Genomic DNA, 23,814 nt, shown 5'->3' on the forward strand with positions numbered 1-23,814 from the left:
TTTCTGGTATTGTGAAGTCTGAAGAAAGGTTTGCTTAGGTGGTTCAACTTTCAGATTTTTAGTTGGTCTTGTCTCAGAAGCAGTATAAACATTATGCCCTCAGTATCATGCGCCAACAAAAATCTCCCCTAGTTCTTGAGTGCAAGCACCCCCTCGAGGCCAATGAGTAGAATGCCATGTGTCTCAATCCCAACAATGACTTTCTGCAGCATCAGAGAACAACCTGGGCTGTGGCCTCCGTAACTTCTCCATGAAGAATGATGACATTGGCCCCAAATGTGGCAATTATAACAGGGAGATTGGCTCCTATGTCTGCAGGACTTTCCATATATCTCTCTACAACAACCGGCTCTGTCAAAGCCATGATTGCAGATCTCAGACTGGAGTAATCTCCCTCACTGGAGAATACTCCAAATACCAAGATGTGACTGCTGCCTTGCTGCATGTCTCAGTATTCATTACTTCTCTGATACCAGAAGTCCACTTTCTCCCACCCAGGACTGATATTTTGCAGCCCAGTCTGCAGGTGCATCTGCATCTACTGACGTAGCTTCAATCTGCCCCTTTGTACGGGACACTGCCAGTTTAACAACTTCTCTGGCAACAGATTGTTCACCTCCCAATACTTTTGAAAGACTTGGAGGACTGACGTGACCACCTCAGTGCCCTGTATCAGCACTGATTTTTAAGATGCCACGTAAGTATCAGTGGACAGCTCCCCTTGTTTTAATTTGTTCTTTCTTTTTCTGGTCACTTGTTAACTCCTCTGAAGTATGACATTTAGCAGCCTTTGATTACTGCTTCCAAGGCTCTACATGTGCATGCCTGAAATCCACAAAGTATGCTAATTCTCATTGACCTAAGTATCTGAGACTTTGAGCAAAACACAAGATTAAGATCTATATAATCCACAGCATCAGATATGATACTAAATCTTTATTAAGTATGTTTACAATGAACAACAAATTTTGGTTACTTCACCAACTATTAAGCAAACAAAACATTTAAGACAAAACAAAACAGTCTTCTTGTATGAATAAACCCATCCACCTTCCTGTAGGTAGTCAATCCCATGACTCATCAGCTGCACTTGTATTCGATGAAACAAATCCTCCACTGTGCTGATTTTCTTTGCTTTGGAAACCCTGTGCAAACTAGAGTTCAGTTAAATGTTAAATTATGATAGAGAAAGCTATGTTTATGATAGAGAAAGCTATGTTTATATTTAACAGTGAAATCTACATTGTATTTTCATGGTTAAGATAAACAGAGTTGCACTGTTGCACTGTTCATCGAATGGTCTTCTGTGCAGGCAGGCATGGGTACTGCGCTTGTGCATGTCAGGCAGCCCTGCACAAGCGCAGTAACCATGCGGGACTGCACAGAAGCCACGAAGATGAAAAACAGAGTTGCACTTACCTTTGCATGGGAACTGCACAGAAGCCACAAAGATGAACTGTAAGTTACCCACTTCTGAGCAGTGAGCGAATAAATAGGTACTTCCAAGTATGTATCAGACTGTTTACTGCTAATTCACTGGCTTCCCAGAAGTGGCTAATTTATGGAACTTAACTATGAACAGCCTGAGCTTAGGATCATTTGCATAGTTTGATGCTTCTAGTTAGTCTGCCTATTCTTTGCAATACAGTAGACAACGAAGTACTCTTACAGTGCATTCCTAAGGAGAGTTACTCCAGTCTAAGCCCATTCATTTCAATGAGCTTAGACTGGAGTAACTCTCCTTAGGAATGTACTGTAAGTCATACATGTGGCAGCTCTGATAATGCCATTTCTACACCAGAACCCAATAGGATCAAGAACCCATATTTGTTATTTCTAGTTGCTCAGTTCTCAGTAAGACTATTATAACCTGATACACAAGTAATCGCTACACAGACTGCTGCAAACAGTAGCAATTTAGGGAGACATTTCCTGTGTGGATTACTGCTTTCATGCGGAAAATCCATACCATCACCAGAAATTCTTGGGAAAGTGGTGAGTGATGTTCTAGACATCACAGCTGCAAATTGGAGAGCTGAATGCATGGAAGCAGCTTCCTTGCATCTATCACACAGCGAGCATAAGCACCAAAATGCTTAACAGCAATTACTGCAAAGCGGGGTGGGGGGGGGGAATGGAGAACAGAATTAATCCCTGGACTCTCCCAGTTTTAGCTTCAGAACATGCTCTGATACCTAAGCCAACATGCAAAGTGTGTGTGTCAATAATAATTCTATTTAAAATTTACCTTTCTAGAATCAACAGATGCAAACGTATTTCCCCTTGGATTGCTAAAACCAACCGCACCGGAACAAGCTATTTCTTCTAGCCATGGTGGCACTTCCTGTTGAGCCTGTAACAGAAATCAATTATTTCATACATTAGTCATTTTGGTAATCTCCATTTAAAAACAGAAACTGCAGGAACAAAACAACTTACATCTGCAAGCACTTTGACAAGGGGCTGTGCCATACTGCTGTCAGCAAGAGGATCAAAGAAAGAAACTGCTTTGCCCAAGTTACCACAGCGTCCAGTTCGCCCAATCCTGTGAACATATTCATCTATCGTGGAAGGAAGATCGACATTTATAACATGATGAACATTCTCAATATCCAGACCTCTTGCTGCCACTGAGGTTGCAACAAGAACAGGACATTTTCCAGAACGAAAGTCACGAAGAGCTTCTTCTCGTTCTCTCTGCTCCCGATCACTGTAAACAGAGATTTTAAAAAGTTTACGGAGTCAGACCAGAACTGTGATAAATCAGCAACCAAATCACATTTTAAAGTGTAAGAGAGTTTGAGTAACCATTTTAGGGAAAAATATGTTTATTAATTCTGTTTACCGACCAATAAGAATATTTAAATATTTAAAGAGACCTTTTAGTTTTCTAGAAATGGGCATGAGAAAGACTTGCCTGAATTCTTACAAAAAATTCAAGGACTGATATACACTCATGAACCCCCAGGTGCCTCTTGAACCCAGTTTGAGAACTCCTTGACCTAGGGCATTTTTAACCAGTGAACTGATTTATATCAATGTGATTTTTCAAGTTATTTCTTATGTAAATTATTTTAAGCACAAAAAAGCTATATACAAATGCCAGCCAAAGTTATATACACATACTTGTGTACAGTTCTGACTACACAATCTCAAAAAAAAAAAAGGTGGAATAAGAGACAGGTCCAGCTAAACTGGTCATGAATTGGAGCACCTTCCCAGAAGGAAAGGCTGAATTGCTTGGGCTATTTATTTTGAAAAAGAACAGAGGTTTATGAAGTTATGAACAGCATATGAACATTATTGAAGTGTTTCCAATTACTTCATCAATCAGGACCCTGTTTTCATTTTATGACTGACAAGACTTCACAGGGCTGGATTCAGAGTATTGCCAGCATATGGCACTAGCTGAGGCAGCCATCTGTGAGCCCCTATAACGTAATGCCTATTGTTGGGAGATCTTCAGGAATGAAAAACCACGCAATAAGACAACTGCCCCCCTCCTGTCAGCTAGAGGTGATCGAAGCTCTTGGATGGAAGAGGCGGAGGGGGTAGTTTTGCCCACTTTCCCTTCCTTGGATCAGCTGTCCCTGTTGTGTGGCTTTTTCATCACGCAGAGGTGTCCCCCCCCCCCATTCCTGGTCACCGCCTTTTAGAGCACTGCAGGCAGTGGCTAAGGAGAAGGCAAAAAAGGGTCCCTCTCAATGCTGCACAGAATCCCACCGACTTTTGTTTGAAGGAGCCTCTACAGTAATAACTATCACGATTTATTACACAGGAGTACAAGACAGACGGCTTACCCATGAATACTTGTGGTTTTTATTTTTTCTTGGCAAAGAAGGGTGGCAAAAAAATCTGCCTTTTTCTTAGTTTCTACAAACACCATTGTTCGCTTATCACCTGTAAACACAAAGACATTAACGATCATTTCATAACACAGCAGCAAGTAATTTGTAACAAACCCAGTAGCTTTCATATGCCAGTAGTACTACTGCTGCTCGATATTTTGTTCCCACAAAATACACATCACAGACTGACTTACGATTCCTTGGCTTTTGAGTTATGCACTTTGTTGTATTTATCAAAAAATACATTTTCTACATACTTGGAGAAAAGAGGGTGCTTTATTACTAATTCTCACTCTCTACCCTAGTATCACTGCCTGAAAGCTCCCAAAGAATTGTCTGCTGACACTGTCTTCTACCCAGGCCTCTGTAAGCCAGCTACTCACTGACTACCCACTATCACTTTCAAACATGTTGCTACAAACCTGTAATCCACTAAAGCAACTGAAATGCTATTTCTCAGCTACATTAAATATATCATGAAACTTTTGTTCAGTTAGTGCAATTCATTAACAAAGGCACAAGCCTTGTAAAGTGAAGTTAACTTTTTGGAAAGCTGCAGCTAAGTGTGGCGATACAGACTCCAGACTACTAGGTTCTACTTTCCTTTTAATCACTTCAGGAGCAGATTCTTCACTAGAGATCTGAAGCAATATAAAGTTTGTTCACCAACAGAATAGCACAAACACATAACGTGGCTTGATGATGTGTTTCAAGCTAACAAGAATGTGATTTTGCTGCTCTCATCTCCAATATACACAGCAATCAATTGGAAACATATTAACACAGAATTTGCTCCCCCAAAAAGCTAATGTGAATTCAACATGGTTATGGATCTTTTCATTGTCTACCCACAACTCTCCCAAGGTCATTAGACTAGAGGTTAGGCTACCACACTCCCTAGCATCTGCTCTTTAAACAAGCTCTGCTGGGCAAAGCTCCCATCTGCCCCTACCCACTTTTTAAAAACACCTGGGAGATACCAGGAAGGAAATCAGTGGGAGTCACACTTAAGACCCCTGCTCTAACTTTACACAGGAGCTTTCATATGCCACGCATGTAGCAATCACCTAAAGTAGTGCAACATAGATTTTTGGACCCAGGCTTAGGATAAATAGTATAATTTACTACGAGTATTATTTCTAAAAAATTCAAGAACATGGAACAATGTTTCAAACTTCATCCAACAGTTATCCACTGGTCAACAGTTAACAAGCATCCAACCTAAGCAATATTAGGTTTAACCATTTGATTCTTATTATTCTCACTTTATTCACCAATCCCAAATTCTCAACTTTTTAAACAGAGGACTGGAGAGGTGTGATTTTCTTAGCAGATGTTACATGTAACATTTTTGCAAGACAGAGGTATTCAAGGTTAGAAACAGCTGATTACCTAGGCTGTTGAGAATTTCAATAAGTTTGTCTCTCTTGTCATACTGACTAACTTGAAGTATAGTCTGCTGAACATCACTGCAGGCTCCACCCACTTGTCCAACAACAACAAAAAGGTAGTCTGTCTTCAAAAATTCTCCAGCCAGCCTTTAAAAGGACCAAATAAAGTTAAATTATTTCCTACTAGTAATAAGGAAGGCACAAAAAAAGATTAGCAAATTGCTTGGAACCCAAGTAGGCGATTTTACATGTCACAACAGCTTGCAGGTTAACAGCACAAAAATACAGTTTACGAGCTCCAACATCAGCCAAAATGAGAACTACTTCAGTGGTATGTAAATTCACAATAAAAAAACAACAGTGTAGTTACAACATTATATCAAAATGTATTCTGGATCAAATTAGTTACACAATTCCAAAATGAGAATTCTATATCTCAGGACAGAACTTCCAAACCATCCTGGGCCTGATCCTGTCATTTCTTATGGCTGCTGCAGGGCATTTCTGTGAGATTAGGCACAATTCCCAAAACAATGGTTCTTTACACAAAAAATGGTATTCGTGGGGGAGAAACCAACAAACAAATACTAAGCACTCCAGCAAATCTTTAAGCTTCGTCTTTACTGTATTAATAAATTTTAAAAAACTATTGCCAATTTATACCTCTGAATTTCTTCAGGGAAAGTGGCACTGAACATTAATGTTTGTCGTTCATCCTTTGGTGGCATTCCTGGAAAGGAAATCAACTTCTTCATCTCTGGGCCAAACCCCATATCCAGCATACGGTCCGCTTCATCTAAAACCAAATATCTTAGTTTGCTCAGCCCAATCTAAAACATGAGAAAAAAAAGGCCAAGGGATAAGCATCTTTACTATCATAGGACAGCTACGTTAACATAAATGTGTAAAAACCTCCCTTCTGAAATACGTATATGTTCCATACATTCCAGGTATACCACAGTATACCTAAACTCCACTTGACAACATTATACATTAGTAAAATAATAAGCTAATTTCTATATCAGGCAACCCTCAGACATTTTCAGTCTAAGAACATCCTTTTTTATTTAAAATGCTTTACGGATCCTCAAGCTTTCCCTTCCTCCCACTGCGTAAGACAGTTTTCATTAGCTATTATTTTCTACAGATGCAAAGCAGCTTCTATCTACAGTGAGATCCTTTGAACAGGAAAAGAATGGAAACCAGTTCAATTTTATACTGGAAATAACTATGATCAACTCCATTAGAACTATATTCCCTTGGTGCCAATTGGCTAATTAGAATTCTTACAGCTGAGCTACTGGATCTTAACAACCAATCTGAAAGCTAGGTGACTATGGCAGGATGAGCTCCCAGCCTTAAAAAGAGGAGAAAACACATTCTGTCTCTGTCCCTTGAGGTAGATAATCCCAGCTCCCATTCCTTGAATGTTAGAACTCTGTTTTCAAATTCACCATACGGGAACGAGAAGAGCTCACCCTCTGTTCTTAAAAGGACTTGCAGACTGCCTGATGTACTGTTGCAGATGCCCATGGGTCCTTGGACCCGAATTTGAGAAACATTGTTCTATGTTGAATGCTATCTAGCGGCTTCAGTGGTGCCAGTTTTTGTATGTAAATTTGCCAAGCATATTGTTTGAAGAACTTTTGGGCAGCAACTGCACTTGTTTGCACTTTATGCCACAGGCAAGAATTCATTCAGCAGCTACAGCCAGCATTTATGCAACTCTGGAAGTTCCATAGACAGCTTGTAATACAATGAGAAGTGAGCAAAACACAGAGACTGCATCTGCATACAATGCATACTGCCATTACTGCCCTGCCATATCACCCAGAGTTGGTGGACTCTCCATCTTTTGCCTTCAGCTATGTAAAAGGAGAAAAAAGCATCCAAGGCCACTCACCCAAGCTCTTACATGACCAAATGTTGGTCTATTTCATGTCTTTCTCCTCTCCTCCCCACTCAGCTTCCTACTTGTTTTTTTCTTGTCTACAAAGCTGGATTTTAAACGGTGGTTTAAAATCGCATTTGTACACAAACAAACCAGAGTTTGATGTTTTGCCTGCTTCAGATGACATAAAATGTGATCTGTCTCAAACCTGGAAGTCTTCAAACTTAGCCCCATGTGCAAAGAAAGGAGGGAGGGGCAAGGGAAAGAGCAAGTCTGAGGTCTTTAGAGGCTGATTCACATCACAAGTACACAGCTGTACTAAAACAATCCTAAGAATTCATAAAATTAAGAGAATTCAGAAAACTTTTAGTCACAATACTTACCTTCTGTCTGCCGATGATATCCAGAAGTCTTCCAGGAGTAGCACATAATATATTACAGCCTTGCATTACCTGGCGAATTGAATGAATTGTCTGCGTACCTCCATAAACCACAACTGGCCTTATACAAGTTCTAGTCAACAAGAAAATAAAATTATTGAGGCACTCTCTGCCTCATAACATTGCTTTGCTTCCATTCTGAACAAATAGCTTGGTTTTAACTAAATTTTATTGTATAATATAATAAAATAAACTAATACTACATTATTTGCTTTCAGGATAAACTTTAACATAAAAAGGTAAAGGTAGTCCCACAGGGTCGTAAGCAATAGTTAAATGGTGTAAAGTAAACTCCCAAGCATTTCTGCCACATGTACCACTATATATGCACTCCTATATATCCAAGCAGAAAATAAACCACAAATCTGCTGTTTTGGGTCAGCTCAAGGATCTCCAAAATGACCCAAAATATGGCCAAATTCTAGGAGTAAAGAAAAGTTATCCCATGGCATTTCTGGAGTGTTTCAGGTTTCCCACACCAGGAGCCAAGAGGGATAAGGAGAAAGCTGATCCCCCAAACAGCTGTTTGGTCACATCTTTCTCCCTTTAAATTCTAAAGGGCCATTATTTCCGATGGGAAGACCTGGCCACGGAAATCAGAGACCAGGTCTACCTCCACAGAAAATGGACCCTCAAATGTAAAGGGGCCAGTCAGTACATGACTACTGATTGGGTAGACCTGGCCTTGGAGGCTATGCCCACCACCCACAGGAAATAAAAGACACAGAAAATAATGGCCCTTTAAAATTTAAGGAGACAGGAGATGCTCACTAACAGCTATTTGGTGAGACCAGATTCCTGACCCCTCCCCAACTACCTGGGGGAATGGGGGGGGGGCAATTGCAAAAATTGTTCCAAATTTCAGGGACCTTCAAAAAATACATGAAAAAACAGCCTGAAACAGCAGGAGTCCCAAAAATTTGGGATAACAAGAAGCATGCCTTCTCCAAATCCAAATCTGATTTGTATACCCCTACATAAGAACATAAGACCATGCTGGATCAGACCAAGGTCCATCAAGTCCTGCAGTCAGTTCACACAGAGGCGAACCAGGTGCCTCTAGGAAGCCCACAAATGACTGCAGCAGCATTGTCCTGCCTGTGTTCCAAAGCACCTAATATAAAAGGCATGCTCCTCTGATCCTGGAAATATTAGGTATGTATCATGACTAGTATCCATTTTTACTAGTAGCTATGAATAACCCTCTCCTCGGTGAACATGTCCACTCCCCTCTTAAAGCCTTCCAAGTTGGCAGCCATCACCACATCCTGGGGAAGGGAGTTCCACAATTTAACTATGCATTGTGTGAAGAAATTCTTTCTTTTAACGGTTTTGAATCTCTCACCCTCCAGCTTCAGCAGATGACCCCACATTCTAGTATTATGAGAGAGGGAGAACTTGCCTCTAATAAAATAGCATAGGGTACATCAGCTTGCAGTTTTTTTCTCAAGTACTAGGTATATTTAAAATTTTGCTTGAACAGAACTGAGGCATTTTAAACTTAAAAATCCATAAATATATCAAATACTGCAATTTTAAATGCAAAGCAAGTTATAAATGATGCATTTTTGTTGTTAAAGCTCTAAAGACATAAGGAGCCTGGCAAATAATAGAAACCCCCAGGAGACACAGAAACTAAGAGAAACAAAGAAAAACAGGGGCTGCAAGAAAAAAAAAAGTCCTGAGGGCCTAAAAATGCTACCTGAGAGCCTATAAATGCTGACTCCTGATTTTCCCAGTTAATCCCAAACATTTTGAGGATTTTTCAGGACCACTTTTTCGGTATCCCAAAAAAATCCCGGATATATTTATGATGCCAAATATATTTTCAGTTCAGTTTTACATAAATGCACATCCCTACCACCAACCCCTCTACTGGAAGTGTGCATAAAGTATTGAAGTTTGGCTTGCGTTTTTAAATCTCACTTTGATGAAAAGATGTAGAATTTTTAGAATGTGCTCAAAATTGCATGTTGTTAGCCACTTTATGCAAGTATCAATATTTTCATCAGCAATTAAGCCAGGAAGTGACTCACCTGAACTGTTTTATAGCCATGAGATAACAGTTAATTCTATGTATTTGTGGCAGTAGGCACTATAGCTCAATATGAAACTGATACCTAAAAGCAGAGTCCAACCTACAACAGATACCCTCAAACATCTCATTCTTTTTAAGTCTCACTTCAATATACCCTTATGTATGCTGCCTTTGTGCCTCACAGAAGCATCCAAGGTAGCTAACAATTCGATCATAAAATATAACCATATCCAAAACCATGGAACAACAAAATAAACACAACGTAATAAAAATTCAACAATTTCACGCTGGAAAATTCTAACTACAACACTCTCATCAAGTCTAAGACACTACATTTACCCAAAAAGAACCCCCTCCCCCCAGTACAAAAAAAGAGGGTGTCATTTCACATTTGCATACTAATAACCAGTATGTACATTAATATAAAAATCCTCTGAGTAGTTTTTCCGCGGGGGGGGGGTATCTTAAACTCAGCCACTCTGAGCCTGTCTTTGGCCGGGAAGAGCGGGGTAACAAATGGGAATAATAAATCAATAAATATGGTACTACCTTGAATGCATGACGAGACTGTGTGCCAATCTCGCCTCTGGTGAGCGCTGATGGTAACTATGGAAAAGGCCCTCCTGTGAGTTCCTACAACCCTAACTTCAAATAGTGCAGGTTCCTGCAGGAAAGCTTCATTGTCATAAAGGTCAAAAGGAGTAACTATTTTGTTTCCTGTAGAATATGCCCTAATCATGCTTGTTTCCTAGTTGTGATGAACAGTAACAGATGGGAAGTTTTAGCTTGAGTGCCTGCCTCAAATGTATACATCCAAGCCTAGTAACAGAACTTCTATGGTCACGTGCAACAGAAAACTACAAGCTCAAATTTAACTACGTTTCCTTTTTTTGTCCACAGTTCTGTGGAACATCCAGCATTTTACTAATTCAGGAACAACAGAATTTGGCAGCCTGCCTCATCATATGGAACTATACCCTATATCAACTTGAGAGAGCTTTTGAAGTTATGAAAGAATCACAATGCTCTTGTGAATTAAGTTTGGCTACCTGCCCACAGCATGGAATATTTTATCATTTAGTAGAAGGGGAATCGCTGCTAGTGCCATAGGCGTACTACTGCTTTTCAAAAACACACACACAAACTGGGAGCTCTAGTTTTGAGGTTTATTTTGCTTAAATACTTACCCATAGGCAAATTTTCTTGATTCAAGGAAGATCTGATTTACAAGTTCTCTTGTTGGAGCTACTATTATACATTCTGGTTCTTGCTGCTCTTTGAACTGAGTGGCAGAAATTCCATCTTGCATCATCTGGGCCAAAATTGGTATTAGAAAAGCTGCCTAAAGAAGAGATTTCAGTTCAGAAATTCAACAGGGGACTATGTTTACCTTTAGAATCAAAATAACTATTGAAGTGGCAGTGTGCGCTCCATGTCAATTTATAGAGGTTTATTAAAAAAAACATTCTCTGTTGAAGCATGTATTTTCATAAATCAAGTTTAAGATTCATTAAGAAACTTCCAACTAAATTATACCATCACCTGGAGTATAACCCACTACCATGCATAAGGCAAGCAACATTATTAGATTTCCCCCTCCCCACAACTTCCTCCACCGATGGGAGAAGTCAGAATTTATCTTTATAGCACAGTGAACAGTGTAAAACAACTCTCTATTTGCTGTCAGAAGCTATTCCAATGGGGGTGGGGGGAGAAGGAGCTACCAAAACCCCAAATGTCCTCCACAAAGTTCTGAACGCCCATCAAGATTTGTAGATCATCCCTGGGGAGAGGTTATGGCTCCAGTGAAGAATAACTATAATAAATGCTTGTCCAGAATACGTATTTTGCCAGAAAATGAATTAAATCCTTAGAACAGTGGTTAGAACCCAAAAACGGGTTGCGAGTCCAGGAGAGAGGTGGAGGAACAGGGTGAGGCTCTGGGAAGCTAAAATGACAAATATTAAAACTGGACATGAAATATATTCTTGTTGCTCAATGATGTTACATTTATATGTACCAAAAGCACAAACTTGTTCAGTGTTAAATGTGAGACTTTGGCTTTTTATATTGGTGAGGGGGCAGTATGGATTTACTTTGCAAGTGTCTCCTGAAAAATGAAGCCTAAATGTGGGGCCCACTCCAAAAAGTTTGAAAATCATTGCCTTAAAAAAGGATTGTTTTCATCTTGCATATTTAATAAATCTTCAGTTATTTTGTCGAAGGCTTTCACGGTCAGAGTTCATTGGTTCTTGTATGTTATCCGGGCTGTGTGACCGTGGTCTTGGTATTTTCTTTCCTGACGTTTCGCCAGCAGCTGTTACTCCTCTGAAGATGCCTGCCACAGCTGCTGGCGAAACGTCAGGAAAGAAAATACCAAGACCATGGTCACACAGCCCGGATAACCTACAAGAACCAATGAACTTCAGTTATTTGTTTATTTGTAACAAATTGGAATTTTGAACATTTCCGTTTCAAGCTGATGAACACTCCTTGCACCTCCAGTTAAAAGTATCAGGTGACAAGACAGACCTCCACCTGAGAACCTGGAGAGCCACCGCTAGCCTCATTAGACAATCATGACTTTGATAGACTAATGGCCTGGTTCAGTATAAGGCAATTTCACGTGTTTCACTCAATGAAGCTGTATGCTAAGTAATCAAAATACAAACACTGAGAATAGGTTCATGCACTCTACAGCTTCTACTACTTCCTGAAAATCACACTGTCACTTTAACACTGTGGTGTTTGTTTAACTGAAAAAACATGAGCTTACACAATGTACTTTTCATGACATCTTGAAAAAATTGAAGACTAAAACACCAAAAGTCAGATTATTAATACAGCCACCTAAACTGCTGCCGCAAATACCAGGATGTTCCCATTTTATACTCACTGTCTTTCCAGATCCTGTTTGGGCACATGCCATTAAATCACGTCCTGCCAGCACAATAGGAATGCTATGCTTCTGCACAGGAGTAAGTTTAGAATATCCAGCTTTAGCAATATTCTTGAATAATGTTTGACAGAGACCAGCTTCTTCAAAGGTCTAGAAAATAATTGGCATATTTATTCTCTGAGGGAATTAAGGATGCCTCCCATGCACACTTGGGCTGCATTTTGATATGACAACAAGGTATAGCTCTGTGCCAATATCCTTCACACACCAAGCCTGATGCAAAACTTCCTGTTCCCATTCACCACAAACTCTGTATGCAGCCCCTGGATGAATCAAAGAGGTACGTGTTCAACTCAATTCACTGAGGTATTGCCTGTGACTGGGCATCATGGTAAATTGGGAGCTTAATCACACGCAGATGTTTTATTTCATGTTCCACGCAAGAAAGGCAGAGGGAGGAGCACGTCCAAGCACAGCAACAAATTGTCTTCATGCACAACTGGAGTTCAATAGCAACTTATTGTGTCACCTGCATGCAGCCTTATCATTCAGCAACATCCAAAGACAACTCTGCCTGGTAGAATTTTGAATAGTTTGAGCTAATGTAACACGTCAGTACATACATCTAAGTGATTAAAATTAATAAAAACAATGAGTCAAATATTTGTTTACCTCATTTCTGGAAATCATAAATGTAAAAAGGTAAAGGTCCCCTATGCAAGCACTGGGTCATTCCTGACCCATGGGGTGACGTCACATCCCGACGTTTCCTAGGCAGACTTTGTTTACGGGGTGGTTTGCCAGTGCCTTCCCCAGTCATCTTCCCTTTACCCCCAGCAAGCTAGGTACTCATTTTACCGACTTCAGAAGGATGGAAGGCTGAGTCAACCTTGAGCCAGCTACCTGAAACTGACTCCTGTCGGGATTGAACTCAGGTCGTGAGCAGAGCTTGGACTGCAGTACTGCAGCTTACCACTCTGCGCCATGGGGCTCAACTTATTGAAACTTCTGGGTTTTTTTCAAATCAGAAGGCAGTATTATAATTAGATGAAAGTACTTCTACAAGAGTTAGACTTGCTACTATTCTACAGGCAACACAAATACTCTCCTTCAGTAAGCACGGTTTTGAGAAGAGTTCTACAACATAGGGGCTTATTCTGGCATAGGGGCTGACTCTGGCATCTTATGCTTTTAACATATTAATGCTAAGCTGTAACTTCAGGACAGAATTTCTAACAGATCTCAACTGCTTTAGGAGGACATAAAGGAGGCAGCACTGTTTAGATATTTCAGAGCCAAAACTGTCAGGCAACTGTAATAGCCAGTACCTTGAGCTGTATGAACTACATGCTTGGAGGCCATATATCATATCGCAGTCTACAGTGATCAGCTGCTTTCTGAGTCAGCTGAAAACTCTGAACCCTTTTCATTGGCCACTTCCGGAAAAGCACTTGTACAAACACTTGTACATACATTATGGAAAGACTGTCCTGATACATTTAATTAACTGCTGCATTTTAGTTATAAAGGTAGAATGCCATTTTCCCCCAACTTTGTACCAGAAGTCTCTTGAGCAATTTAAAAATCTGTTTTGCAACAAGCCAATTAAGTAAAAAAATCAATCTTGCTTTCCATTTAAAGACTACTAGCTGGAGACTTGGGGACTTCTCACCATGTCTGAAATAATGTATTATTTTCCCCAACAACCACAGTGTGTGTGTGGGGGGGTATATTAAATGAGCCTCAGGAAAAGTTCTGAAGTAAGTTTACACACAGTTTTGCGATATTTTGCTTGGTCTGAATAAGAGGTATTATATAACTTTTGTTTTGGGAAGTCTTCTGTAAACTAACATGATTCCCTACAATCTTGGTCTTTCTTAAGTAAGGAGAAAGCCAAGAATGGCTTTGTTGCACTAACCATTGTGGACGTTTCGGTTCCCAACATGGAATTCAAGCCAGGGCAGAAACTTTAAACTGGCAGGGCACCTAATCTGCAAAGACCATCAAGTATAAAGAACGCTACTTGATTCTAGGTATGTTTATGAGCAAACAGAAAATGGGGGAGGGGAGAACCTTGGCAAAAGATTAATAAGGCAATTGGTTTTATTCCTTGTATTGTACTGTCTGCTGGAAAATCAAGACTTTGCCACCCATGCCTAAACTCTCAAGGACTGGCTATGGACATGACTTGCAAACTGTAGCTGGTACAAAAGGCTGTGATCAAAACTATTTGGATGAGCAGAGGTTCCAGCACTATAAAAGTCCCTTTTGAGAGATTTGTTTCCCCCCCCCTCTTTTCCAGTCTTTGAGTTTGAAAACTGTTTAAAAGTCTATTATGAATGAAACATCTCTTAGTCTGTAAGTAATGATTTCTTATACTGCTATTATTATTATTTTTAATTTGATTTGATTTGTACTCTGCCCTTTCCCGGCCAAGCTGGGCTACTAGGCTTTTAGCTGCTATCCACTTAGCTGCTGCTGTCACTTGCTATATTTTATGTATGTTTTATAGTTGTTCATAGTTATGATTTTTTTAAAAAAAATATCCAAACATGTAAGCTGCTTGCCAATGATTTCAAAGTGGCTTAAATGTTAAACACAATAAACTATGACAAAGCAACTGCAGAGTATTCAAAAAAGATAATTACTTTTCCTTCAAATTTTGTCTCTGTGCATTCTTTAAAAGGAAGGAATAATTTATGGTTAGTCTTAAGCGCTTTATATTAAATTTATGTTCAGGAACATTCGAAAATAGATCACTAACCAGAATGGCAGCTGGGCAATCATGTCCCGACACTTCCACAAGAATGTTATCATATTTGTCAAAGTTTATTCCGGTCTGGTAATGGGCAAAGATTGCATCTTCACTGTCTGGTGGTGGTGGTGGTATATATGTCACCTTTGGACCTACAAATATACGGTTGGAGTTGTATTTTTTAAATTTTCACTATGTTAGACATGCTTCAATCACTCTCTCTTAATTTTCTTATATGGTTAGCGTACCTGCAGTGTCAACCCCTTCTTCATCACCATTTGATTTCCACATACCTTAAGGGAAATGAATGTTTAAAATAGAAACTGTCAGTTGATGAAAGAATGCATAGAACAACGGCATATATTTACACTCATGACTTACCTATATCTGGTGCTCTTCAAGTGATCATTCATGCAGACAGTGATGGGAACTGAGCATGTGCAGATCAAACTGGAGACACTTCTAGAACCAAGCTTAAAAGAATCTTTTGCCACTAGCTCCACCCACTAGCTCTGTGATACAGAGACCACAAAGAAGAAAAGTACACTTACTTTTCCCAGCACCTCCAATTACTTCTTCATTCCTTCCCTTATAACCTCCTGTTAAAAACCATATATTAAAACTGTGAAGCTACCTACAAAGAAGCATTAACAATACAACATAGCTTAAAAGGATAAGGCCATCTAGTCCATTAAGTTAACTGAAGTTTGAAAGTGAAACCAGAGATGGATTTCACTGGTCTGAGAGAATTACTGGACAATTAGTAAACAATAAGCACATATAAAAAGTCCTGTTTAAAAATAGCAAAACAGAAACCATGAAGGACAGTGATAATCAAGTCAACCAAGGGTCAATGTTAGTAGAATTCCAGAAAAATCAAAGAAACAAAGAAAATTCCTCTAACTCTTCTTTCCATACAATAAGTACCTAACACATGAGCTTGCAAGTCATTTGTAAGGCTTTTACCTCTGTCTCTAAATCCTCTTCCTCCTCTGTTTTCAGAATCACCTGAAAAATAGAAAGGTACACATTTCAAATGATAATATAGTTAAGAATTACTCTCAATATAAACCCACTCCCTCCATCTGTTCAGTAACAGTCTTCTACCCTAGCTAGGTCTTTGTGCACCATCTTTCCAGACAAGCCATTGCTTTGCTCACATCAACTGCTATCGACTCATCTATTTTCTAATCCAAATGACCACAGGATTTAACATGTAATAAGTATAACTCAAAAGTATAACAATCCAGTATAACAATGTGTATTTTTCTGTATAAGAGACCTCCCCCTCCTCATGAACCAAGTGTGAATTCTTACCTGTAGAAGCACCAAACCCCCCTCTTTTTGAACCAAAGAAACCAGAATGTTGTCTTCCATCTTGCTCATCATCATCATCTGTTACAATCAAACCCAACAACAAAAAAGTTAGAATTTATTTATTTTTATTCCTAACAGCATTCCTCAGTCAACAGGAGGTACTAGTAATAATCCAGTACTGAAAACATCTATGAAGCTTTAAAGGTACTAGTGGAGCTTACTCGTAAATAGCCCATGTCCTCCTCGGCCACCTCTAGCTGATCCTCTTCCACCCCAACGTGCATCACTGCCATTACTCATTCCTTGGAAACAAACAATGCAGAAAAGTGAGTCATACACAAGAAGAGCCAAGAGGATAAAGGAGTGCAGAACTGTCTGCCATCAGGAAATGGCTCCTCAGCCAGTTCTCCCCCCACACACACACACACTCCAAGTACCCCACTTCTGCTTCAGTAACAGATTCAGATGTAGCAGACACCCTGTGAGGTAGGTGGGGCTGAGAGTGTGACTAGTCCAAGGCCACCCAGTTAGCTTCATGTGTGGGAGTGAGGAAACAAATCCAGTTCACCAGATTAGCCTCCGCCACTCATGTGGAGGAGTGGGGAATCAAACCCGGTTCTCCAGATCAGAGTCCACCCAAGAAACTTTGTGCTATAGTACTTGCTTTGTTGCTGTGAGGTTGCAGACATGGGGCGTGGCACAAAGTATTATCCTATCTATGGTGCTGTTAATTAGTTTGGGTCATATTGGATAGTCTGTAGGGCCCTCAAAAATACTGTAGAGCTTTTTGGTGCATGATGAACTTCATGAGGAAGCCACTGATTGGTGGGTGCCAAACATTATGCCCGGTGTGACCTCTGCTTAGCTTGCATGCAGACAGGGTGGATGTGGCTAGAGAATGCAGTGGTGGCCATTTTGGAATTATGACATCCCTTAAGGTGTCAGACTAAGATCTGGGAAACCCAGGTTCAAATTCCCACTCACGCCATGCAAACTTGCTGGGTGACCTTGGGCCAGTCACACACTCTCAACCCTGACCCTGTTTAGTATTTGGATAAGAGACTTCCAAGGAATACCAGAGTCATGACGTCAAGACATGCAATGGCAAACCACCTCTTGTCTTGAAAATCCTACGGGGTCACCATAGGTGACTTGACAGCAAAAAAAAAAGAGAAAAAAAAGAACATTTTTTATTGTTATTTCTGGTGCACCTGGGTCTAAAAGAGGGCTGGTGGGAGGGGAAGTGAACCCCCTGCCTGGCTGTTCTGCACTCCTCCCTCCTGGCATTGAAGCCCTTTTTGGGTTCTTGTCCTTGACAAAGATGCTGCCTAGCATGAGTATGCTGTGTACTACATGCTACGAAAGCTGAAATCTGCTGCAAAGGCCCCTTCCTGGAAATTTTTAGGTGCTTGTAGTAAAGACTGAGGTGGTCAAGATAAGGATCCTGGAGTACCCGCTGCCGCCTTCTGCTGCTCCACAAAGCCTGCCGCTTTGGGATTCACCTTAGTGTGAAATCAGCAGCAGCAGAGGCAAATCATCCTGCCTCCCCAAGCATCTGATGGGATGCTTCTGAGATGCCCTTCCCTCAGAAGTTATCTCCAATACCTTAAAACACAGACCTGCCTGCAGAGCAGGGAGGAAGGACTCACTCATACACAGATACCCTCCTCCAACACTGAAAAAACAGTATTTCCTATCCAGATACCATTTTTAAAAGGAATTTGTTTCTTAATTTCCCAAATTATTGTGGTCTTACCTCCTCTCCTTGAGAATGCTGAGTCTGACTGGCTATCTTCATTATCACCAACGTCTTCCACAACAAAGCCATTAAAATGGAAAGGAGCAATTATTTCTCTATACTGCACTAGCTATATTTTCTTAAGAATTTTGAATCTCAGCCTGGAAGGCAATTTGCATCTTTCAATTCACTACTGAGATAAATAACTGTACAAACTATCCACATCTTTGTGAATAGTCATCTAGACTATTCAGACCTATTTAGAGACATGTGGGCTCATACTCAATGTACAAGTTAACAAAGTGTGCAAGAACGGCAATAATAAATTTTATAACTGATAAATGGAAGAATTTGAAGGCAATGACATCACACTTTGTCCACCTGGTGGGCAATGCAACTATTATCAACATGAATATGTTTGCCTGTTTCACAACTAGGTTTCAGTTGTAAGGCTTATGACCAATGCAATGCAGCTTTACAGCTTGTTAATTCAGATGAAGGGTTATAGCAACTTGAGCTAGCTGAAGTAACTCAAATGCCCCAGAAAAACCTTGAAACTAATTTAAGCTATTTCTCTGTTCTCCACAGCAGACATAGGGTACTTTCACACATGGGGAATAATGCACTTTCAACCTACTTTCAATGCACTTTGCAGCTGGGTTTTACTGTGTGAAACAGCAAAAACCACTTACAAACTATTGTTAGTGCACTGAAAGTAGAATGAAAGTACATTATTCAACATGTGTGAAAGTGCCCACACATAGTGAAATTGCTATTGTTTCCCCCAGGAGGCATCTGTATTCTTACCTCTTCCAAAACCTGTACTTTTTCTTTCTTCAAATCTATTTCCTGATGCACCTGTAAATAGCAGACATATGTTCAGAGTTCTCCACTTATTGAACCCATTGCCCCCAAAGCAGCCCTGAGTCAGGAGACACTTCTGAAACTTACAGGTAACCTCTCTCCAAGACTTCTCATGTCTCACAATGTCCAAGACCGAGGGAAGACTCCATGTTTAATATTAAAGATCAGAAATTTACATCAGGCTGTAGGCAATCAAAATGCTCATTTAACAGGGAAGCAGCCATGTTCTACTGGAAGCTTAGATACACCTTAACAAGGGCCTCAAGCTTCATGAACATTCATTAAAATTCAGGCTATAATTAATAATAGTTAATTTGCAGGACAATAATCAATATTCTAGGACCATACACAATAGCATTACAATGTAGACTTCACTGGAAACCTAATCATAAGTAGGAGACCGAAGCCCTGTTCACATAATGAATCTATGTACTTGCACATACATGTATACATCCATTTGTAATAAAGAGCCAACAAGCATTCACTTTGGAATTAAAACCTTAATAGTCAGGATTCTGACTTTTCTCCAGAGTGAGGACTCCAACATTCTCCCACTCACAGTACAATTTGGAAATTTGGCCCAATAACCTAAAAATGCCACTTACAAAATCTGCCCCCAATAATGCATGCTCAGGAAAAAAATAGGAGACACGAGCCATCCTGGAGAGGAACAAATTAAGTTCAGTCATAACCCCAAGATAACATCACTGCTATCATCACTGGAGAGAGCTCCTCTTCCATCCCGACCCTCCCCCTCACTACTCCAGAAGATATTCAACTGCATCAAGACTGCTGGATGAAAGTATGTGTGCAGCTTTCTGCTCTACCTCTGCAATCCACTTTTGCTTCCCTCCTGATCCTTACCTCATAGCTTCCCAAACAGCCCTGTCCTTCCTCTACTGAGAGAGAGGAACAGCAATCCTTACCCTCCAACTTACTGCCCCTACACCAGCCCTATCTGGGTATGCTCAAAACAAACACTAAGAGTGGGTTCTGTGTTTGGACAAGACTGAGGAGGTACAGGGAAACTTCCACTTGGAATCATCTGCTTGTTGTTGCTTACTTCCTCAAATGTTTGTGTAATTCTACAGATTATGCAGTCACTTGTAGCTCAGTAGTACCACAAATTTAGAATTTTTATACTGCTTTCAATCTACCAGCATTTTTCTGCTTTTCCTTCTGTTAATACTTTTATGTTCAGTTGAAGACTAGAACTTGAAGAGCTATCTCCCTCACTATCAGCTATTCTGTACAGGCTTGCGTTCTGTACAGGCTTGCGTTCATTCCAGCACAGGCAGAAGATCCCTTGACATGGGGGTCTGGAAGTGCACACATAAAGAGCGGTCATGTGTATGCCAAACATTTCTCATAACAAACCCCACCTAAATGAATAGAGAAACTTTACATTAATTCATCTGAGTGGAAAAGCAGTGTGCCATTGATTTTTTTCCTCTACATCAAAACTATGTGTCTCTTCAATTGAAAACAGTGGTTACTATATATTTGCTCTTCATAGCAAGGTATGATTTGGAGAAGGAGATTGTTTGGGAAAACAACAGAAGAAAGATTTCCGCACCCCAGCAATGCAGACCTGGATTGTAATGCTGCTTCTTTTGATAAATACGTGTTTTTTTTTTGCACATTTTAGATTTGGCTGAGCCTCCATTTACTTCTTTTGCTCACAACCTCAGAATGCCAAATTACTCCAAAACCCTCCCCCCCCCCAGGGAAAGCAGCCATTAAGTTATTCTCTACTGTCCTCTTGTGGAATGCTTTGCTGTGTAAGAGAACTACTGGAACTCTAGAGAACAATTAGAAACAAGTGATGCTTATGGAGTTCAACAGATTGCATAATAGCCAGGGACAAATGAGGAAATCAAACAAGATATTTCCCCAAGGTTGGAGAGGGAGCAAAGGACTTGGACGTTCAAAGCCAGTTAGCACCCAGCACTGTTCACCTAGCCTTGTAACTGGATTCAGATACAGAATGTAGATACCCTTGGCCTTCCACAAATAGGGTCTCAAAATGTCCCTCAACAACAACATTATTCCTCAGGATTACAAGGGGAACCCAAGCTTGGTATCAGTTGTGAAACAGAACAAAAGGGCTGCCCAGAACGCACTCACTCAAATGTTCCAGAATCGGCAGGAGTAGTGAAAGAAGAGATACAGTCACAAGCCAGTGTCCCCACAGCCAGCTCCAAATGGAAAACAGCTTTTCTTCCTTTTCCTATAAATCCTGGACTACAGGCAGAGGCAGGACCTGCCAACTGATTAAGTAAGATATAGACCAGGAAGACCTGCAACAGTTCACAGCAGAGGCTCCCAGTAGTAGGCAGAGAGGAAAACGCTCCATTGTATTGAACGCTGGAAGGCAACTCTTGGATGTTCTGGGGCATGAACACATGAAGCAGCCTTAAGAACATAAGAAAAGCCATGCTGGATCAGACCAAGGCCCATCAAGTCCAGCAGTCAATTCATACAGTGACCAACCGGGTGCCTCTAGGAAGCCCACAAGCGACTGAAGGAGCATTCTCCTGCCTGTGTTCCAATGCACCTAATATAATAGGCATGCTCATCTGATCCTGAAAAGAATAGGTATGCATCATGACCAGTATCCATTTTAACTAGCAGCCATGAATACCCTTCTCCTCTATGAACATGTCCACTCCCCTCCTAAAGCCTTCCAAGGTGGCAGCCATCACATCATGGGGCAGGGAGTTCCACAATTTAACTATGCCTTAAACTGAATCAGACCCTTGGTCCATCAAAGCCATTAATATCTACTCAGATTGGCAGTGGTTCTCCAGGGTCTCAGACAGAGGTCTTTCACAGGTACAGAGAGAAGCTTACAAAGTGAAGCAAAAAGGCCAGGCAACGTAAAGAAGTACATGTGTCACACTACTACGGAATACAAATAAATACAAGATGGGGGGGGGACTAGCCTCATTCTCAGCTACAGGCAACTGATGACAAGTTAACATAACAAGACAAATAATGCGTGCATCTGAAGTAATATGATTACCATCAGCTGTGAGAAAATCAGTTTACGTGTTCAGATACATTTATAGGCTCTCAAGTAAGAAGGCACAAAATGCACATAAATATGTCAAGTAACTGTAAAAAAAAAAAAAAAACCAAGCATTTACATTTAGCTTCTGCTTCTCCCCCATGGCTTACTAGTCTTACACCCATAATCACCTAGTCAGCTAGCATGAAGTATACTGAATATGGAAAATGATGCTATGAAATTTACTACCCATGCAAAAGGTGCCTCTGACCTAATCACAGAACACTTTCACTTTTTTTCCAGCAAACATTCATGTAGAATACAATACATAATGAGTTTTTGCAATTTAGATCTAATGTAATTGATTCCAATAAACATTATTTCTAGTCAGAAAGATATTTTATGCGCTATTTGTCAATGTATTCTGATCCAGTAGACTAATTTCACAAAATCTAAACTTCCAAAGTTTGTAAGTAACATGTTCAGCTTCACTAGAACAAGTTACATGGCTAAACTGGTTTATCACTGAAAACTCAGTACACAATTAATATTAAGAAAAGGATTAGGGGCCAGCTGAGCCAAAAAAGGTGGCAATAAACCAACAACCAACATACTGAAGCATAAACCAAAAAGGTTGAGCCTCTATAAAGATGCTGACTGTTACGTAGGATGTTTGCTCTGGATAAGTTGTAACTGTTTGTCATTATTAAGCATTTAACTTGTTATACGTTTCTTTGCTTTATAGTGGTTGTATTTAGAAATTTAATTGCTGTCTCTCTGCTTTAGGATTAGGTATCTTTAAGATAAAGGGTCAGTGGCTCAAGCCTTCAGGAATTCTTTACAGATGATGTTAGCTGAGAGCTTTGGGACCTGAGCTCTTTGGTTGAGAAGTACCAGGACCATTCCATTGCTTTGTTTTAAATGGTGAGCTATCAGAATTTCTTATTTAGTTACCAACTTACATTTTGTACAGAACTGTTGCATTACTACTGTTTTCATTTCCTAGAACCTGGCAACTATCTTTTTGGCAACATACTCCCAACAACTATTAACAGACAGCATTTTAGTGACCTTGCAAATACATAATGCTGTTTACATAGAATTTTTTCTAACACTTTTAAAAATTATCCTTTAAAATGAAAATATGTCAAAAGATAAATAATGCTCAAATTTTCTATTTATATATACATAGGTGTTCCAAAATAAAGCCTGTAAAGAGTTCTTGAAGGGGCTTAGTGCAACCATATATTGTGTTTATACTTGAAATGTTACTCTACCTTTAAAAATCAATGCCATTTTGAGAATTATTAAATAAAACATTTAGTCTACATGATTTTTATCTATATATTTTTTTACTTTGGTCTTTATATTTTCTGTTTTTCACATATATCTTGCGTATTTATTAACACAGAACTCTTTTACTTCTTGTAATAGATTTTATCTGTTCCTAAGCCTTTTGGGTTTATCGTTAGGGGCCAGCAACAGCCCTCTTGACTGATACTGTAATACAAAAGGAGGCTTCCAGAAATCTACCTCTGTTTCCAAAACTGCGTCCACTTCCAAATCCACCCGTTGGTTTTGCTTCTCCATTTTGTTTCCCACCAACACCTAATGATGGTAAAA

The 23,814-nt window shown here is 40.0% G+C and overlaps 1 protein-coding gene across 1 annotated transcript; it reads right to left on the reverse strand.

Moving 5' to 3' along the window:
• Positions 1-1,061: 1,061 nt before the first annotated feature.
• On the reverse strand, positions 1,062-23,795 carry DDX4 (DEAD-box helicase 4). Its single transcript, XM_056847992.1, has 17 exons — positions 23,725-23,795; positions 19,125-19,175; positions 16,801-16,881; positions 16,580-16,657; positions 16,229-16,270; positions 15,814-15,861; positions 15,511-15,555; positions 15,272-15,414; positions 12,505-12,657; positions 10,796-10,950; positions 7,514-7,643; positions 5,903-6,069; positions 5,241-5,386; positions 3,801-3,900; positions 2,440-2,710; positions 2,249-2,353; positions 1,062-1,145 (listed from the first exon to the last, which is right to left on the reverse strand). The coding sequence occupies exons 3-17, from the start codon at positions 16,877-16,879 to the stop codon at positions 1,065-1,067; spliced, it is 1,743 nt and encodes a 580-aa protein (XP_056703970.1). The 5' UTR covers positions 16,880-16,881; positions 19,125-19,175; positions 23,725-23,795; the 3' UTR covers positions 1,062-1,064.
• Positions 23,796-23,814: the final 19 nt, after the last annotated feature.

Source organism: Euleptes europaea, chromosome 4, assembly GCF_029931775.1.
Source record: "Euleptes europaea isolate rEulEur1 chromosome 4, rEulEur1.hap1, whole genome shotgun sequence".
Lineage (NCBI taxonomy): Eukaryota > Metazoa > Chordata > Lepidosauria > Squamata > Sphaerodactylidae > Euleptes > Euleptes europaea.

Bases quoted from the DNA above. Each gene is read 5' to 3' on its own strand.
- DDX4 (XM_056847992.1), bottom strand. From the start codon at position 16,879: ATGAGTAATGGCAGTGATGCACGTTGGGGTGGAAGAGGATCAGCTAGA. The intron at 2,354-2,439 runs GTAAGTTGTTTT...TTTCTGTTACAG, and splicing joins TTGTCAAAGTGCTTGCAGAT to GCTCAACAGGAAGTGCCACC. The intron at 1,146-2,248 runs GTAAATTTTAAA...TAGTTTGCACAG, and splicing joins CATCTGTTGATTCTAGAAAG to GGTTTCCAAAGCAAAGAAAA.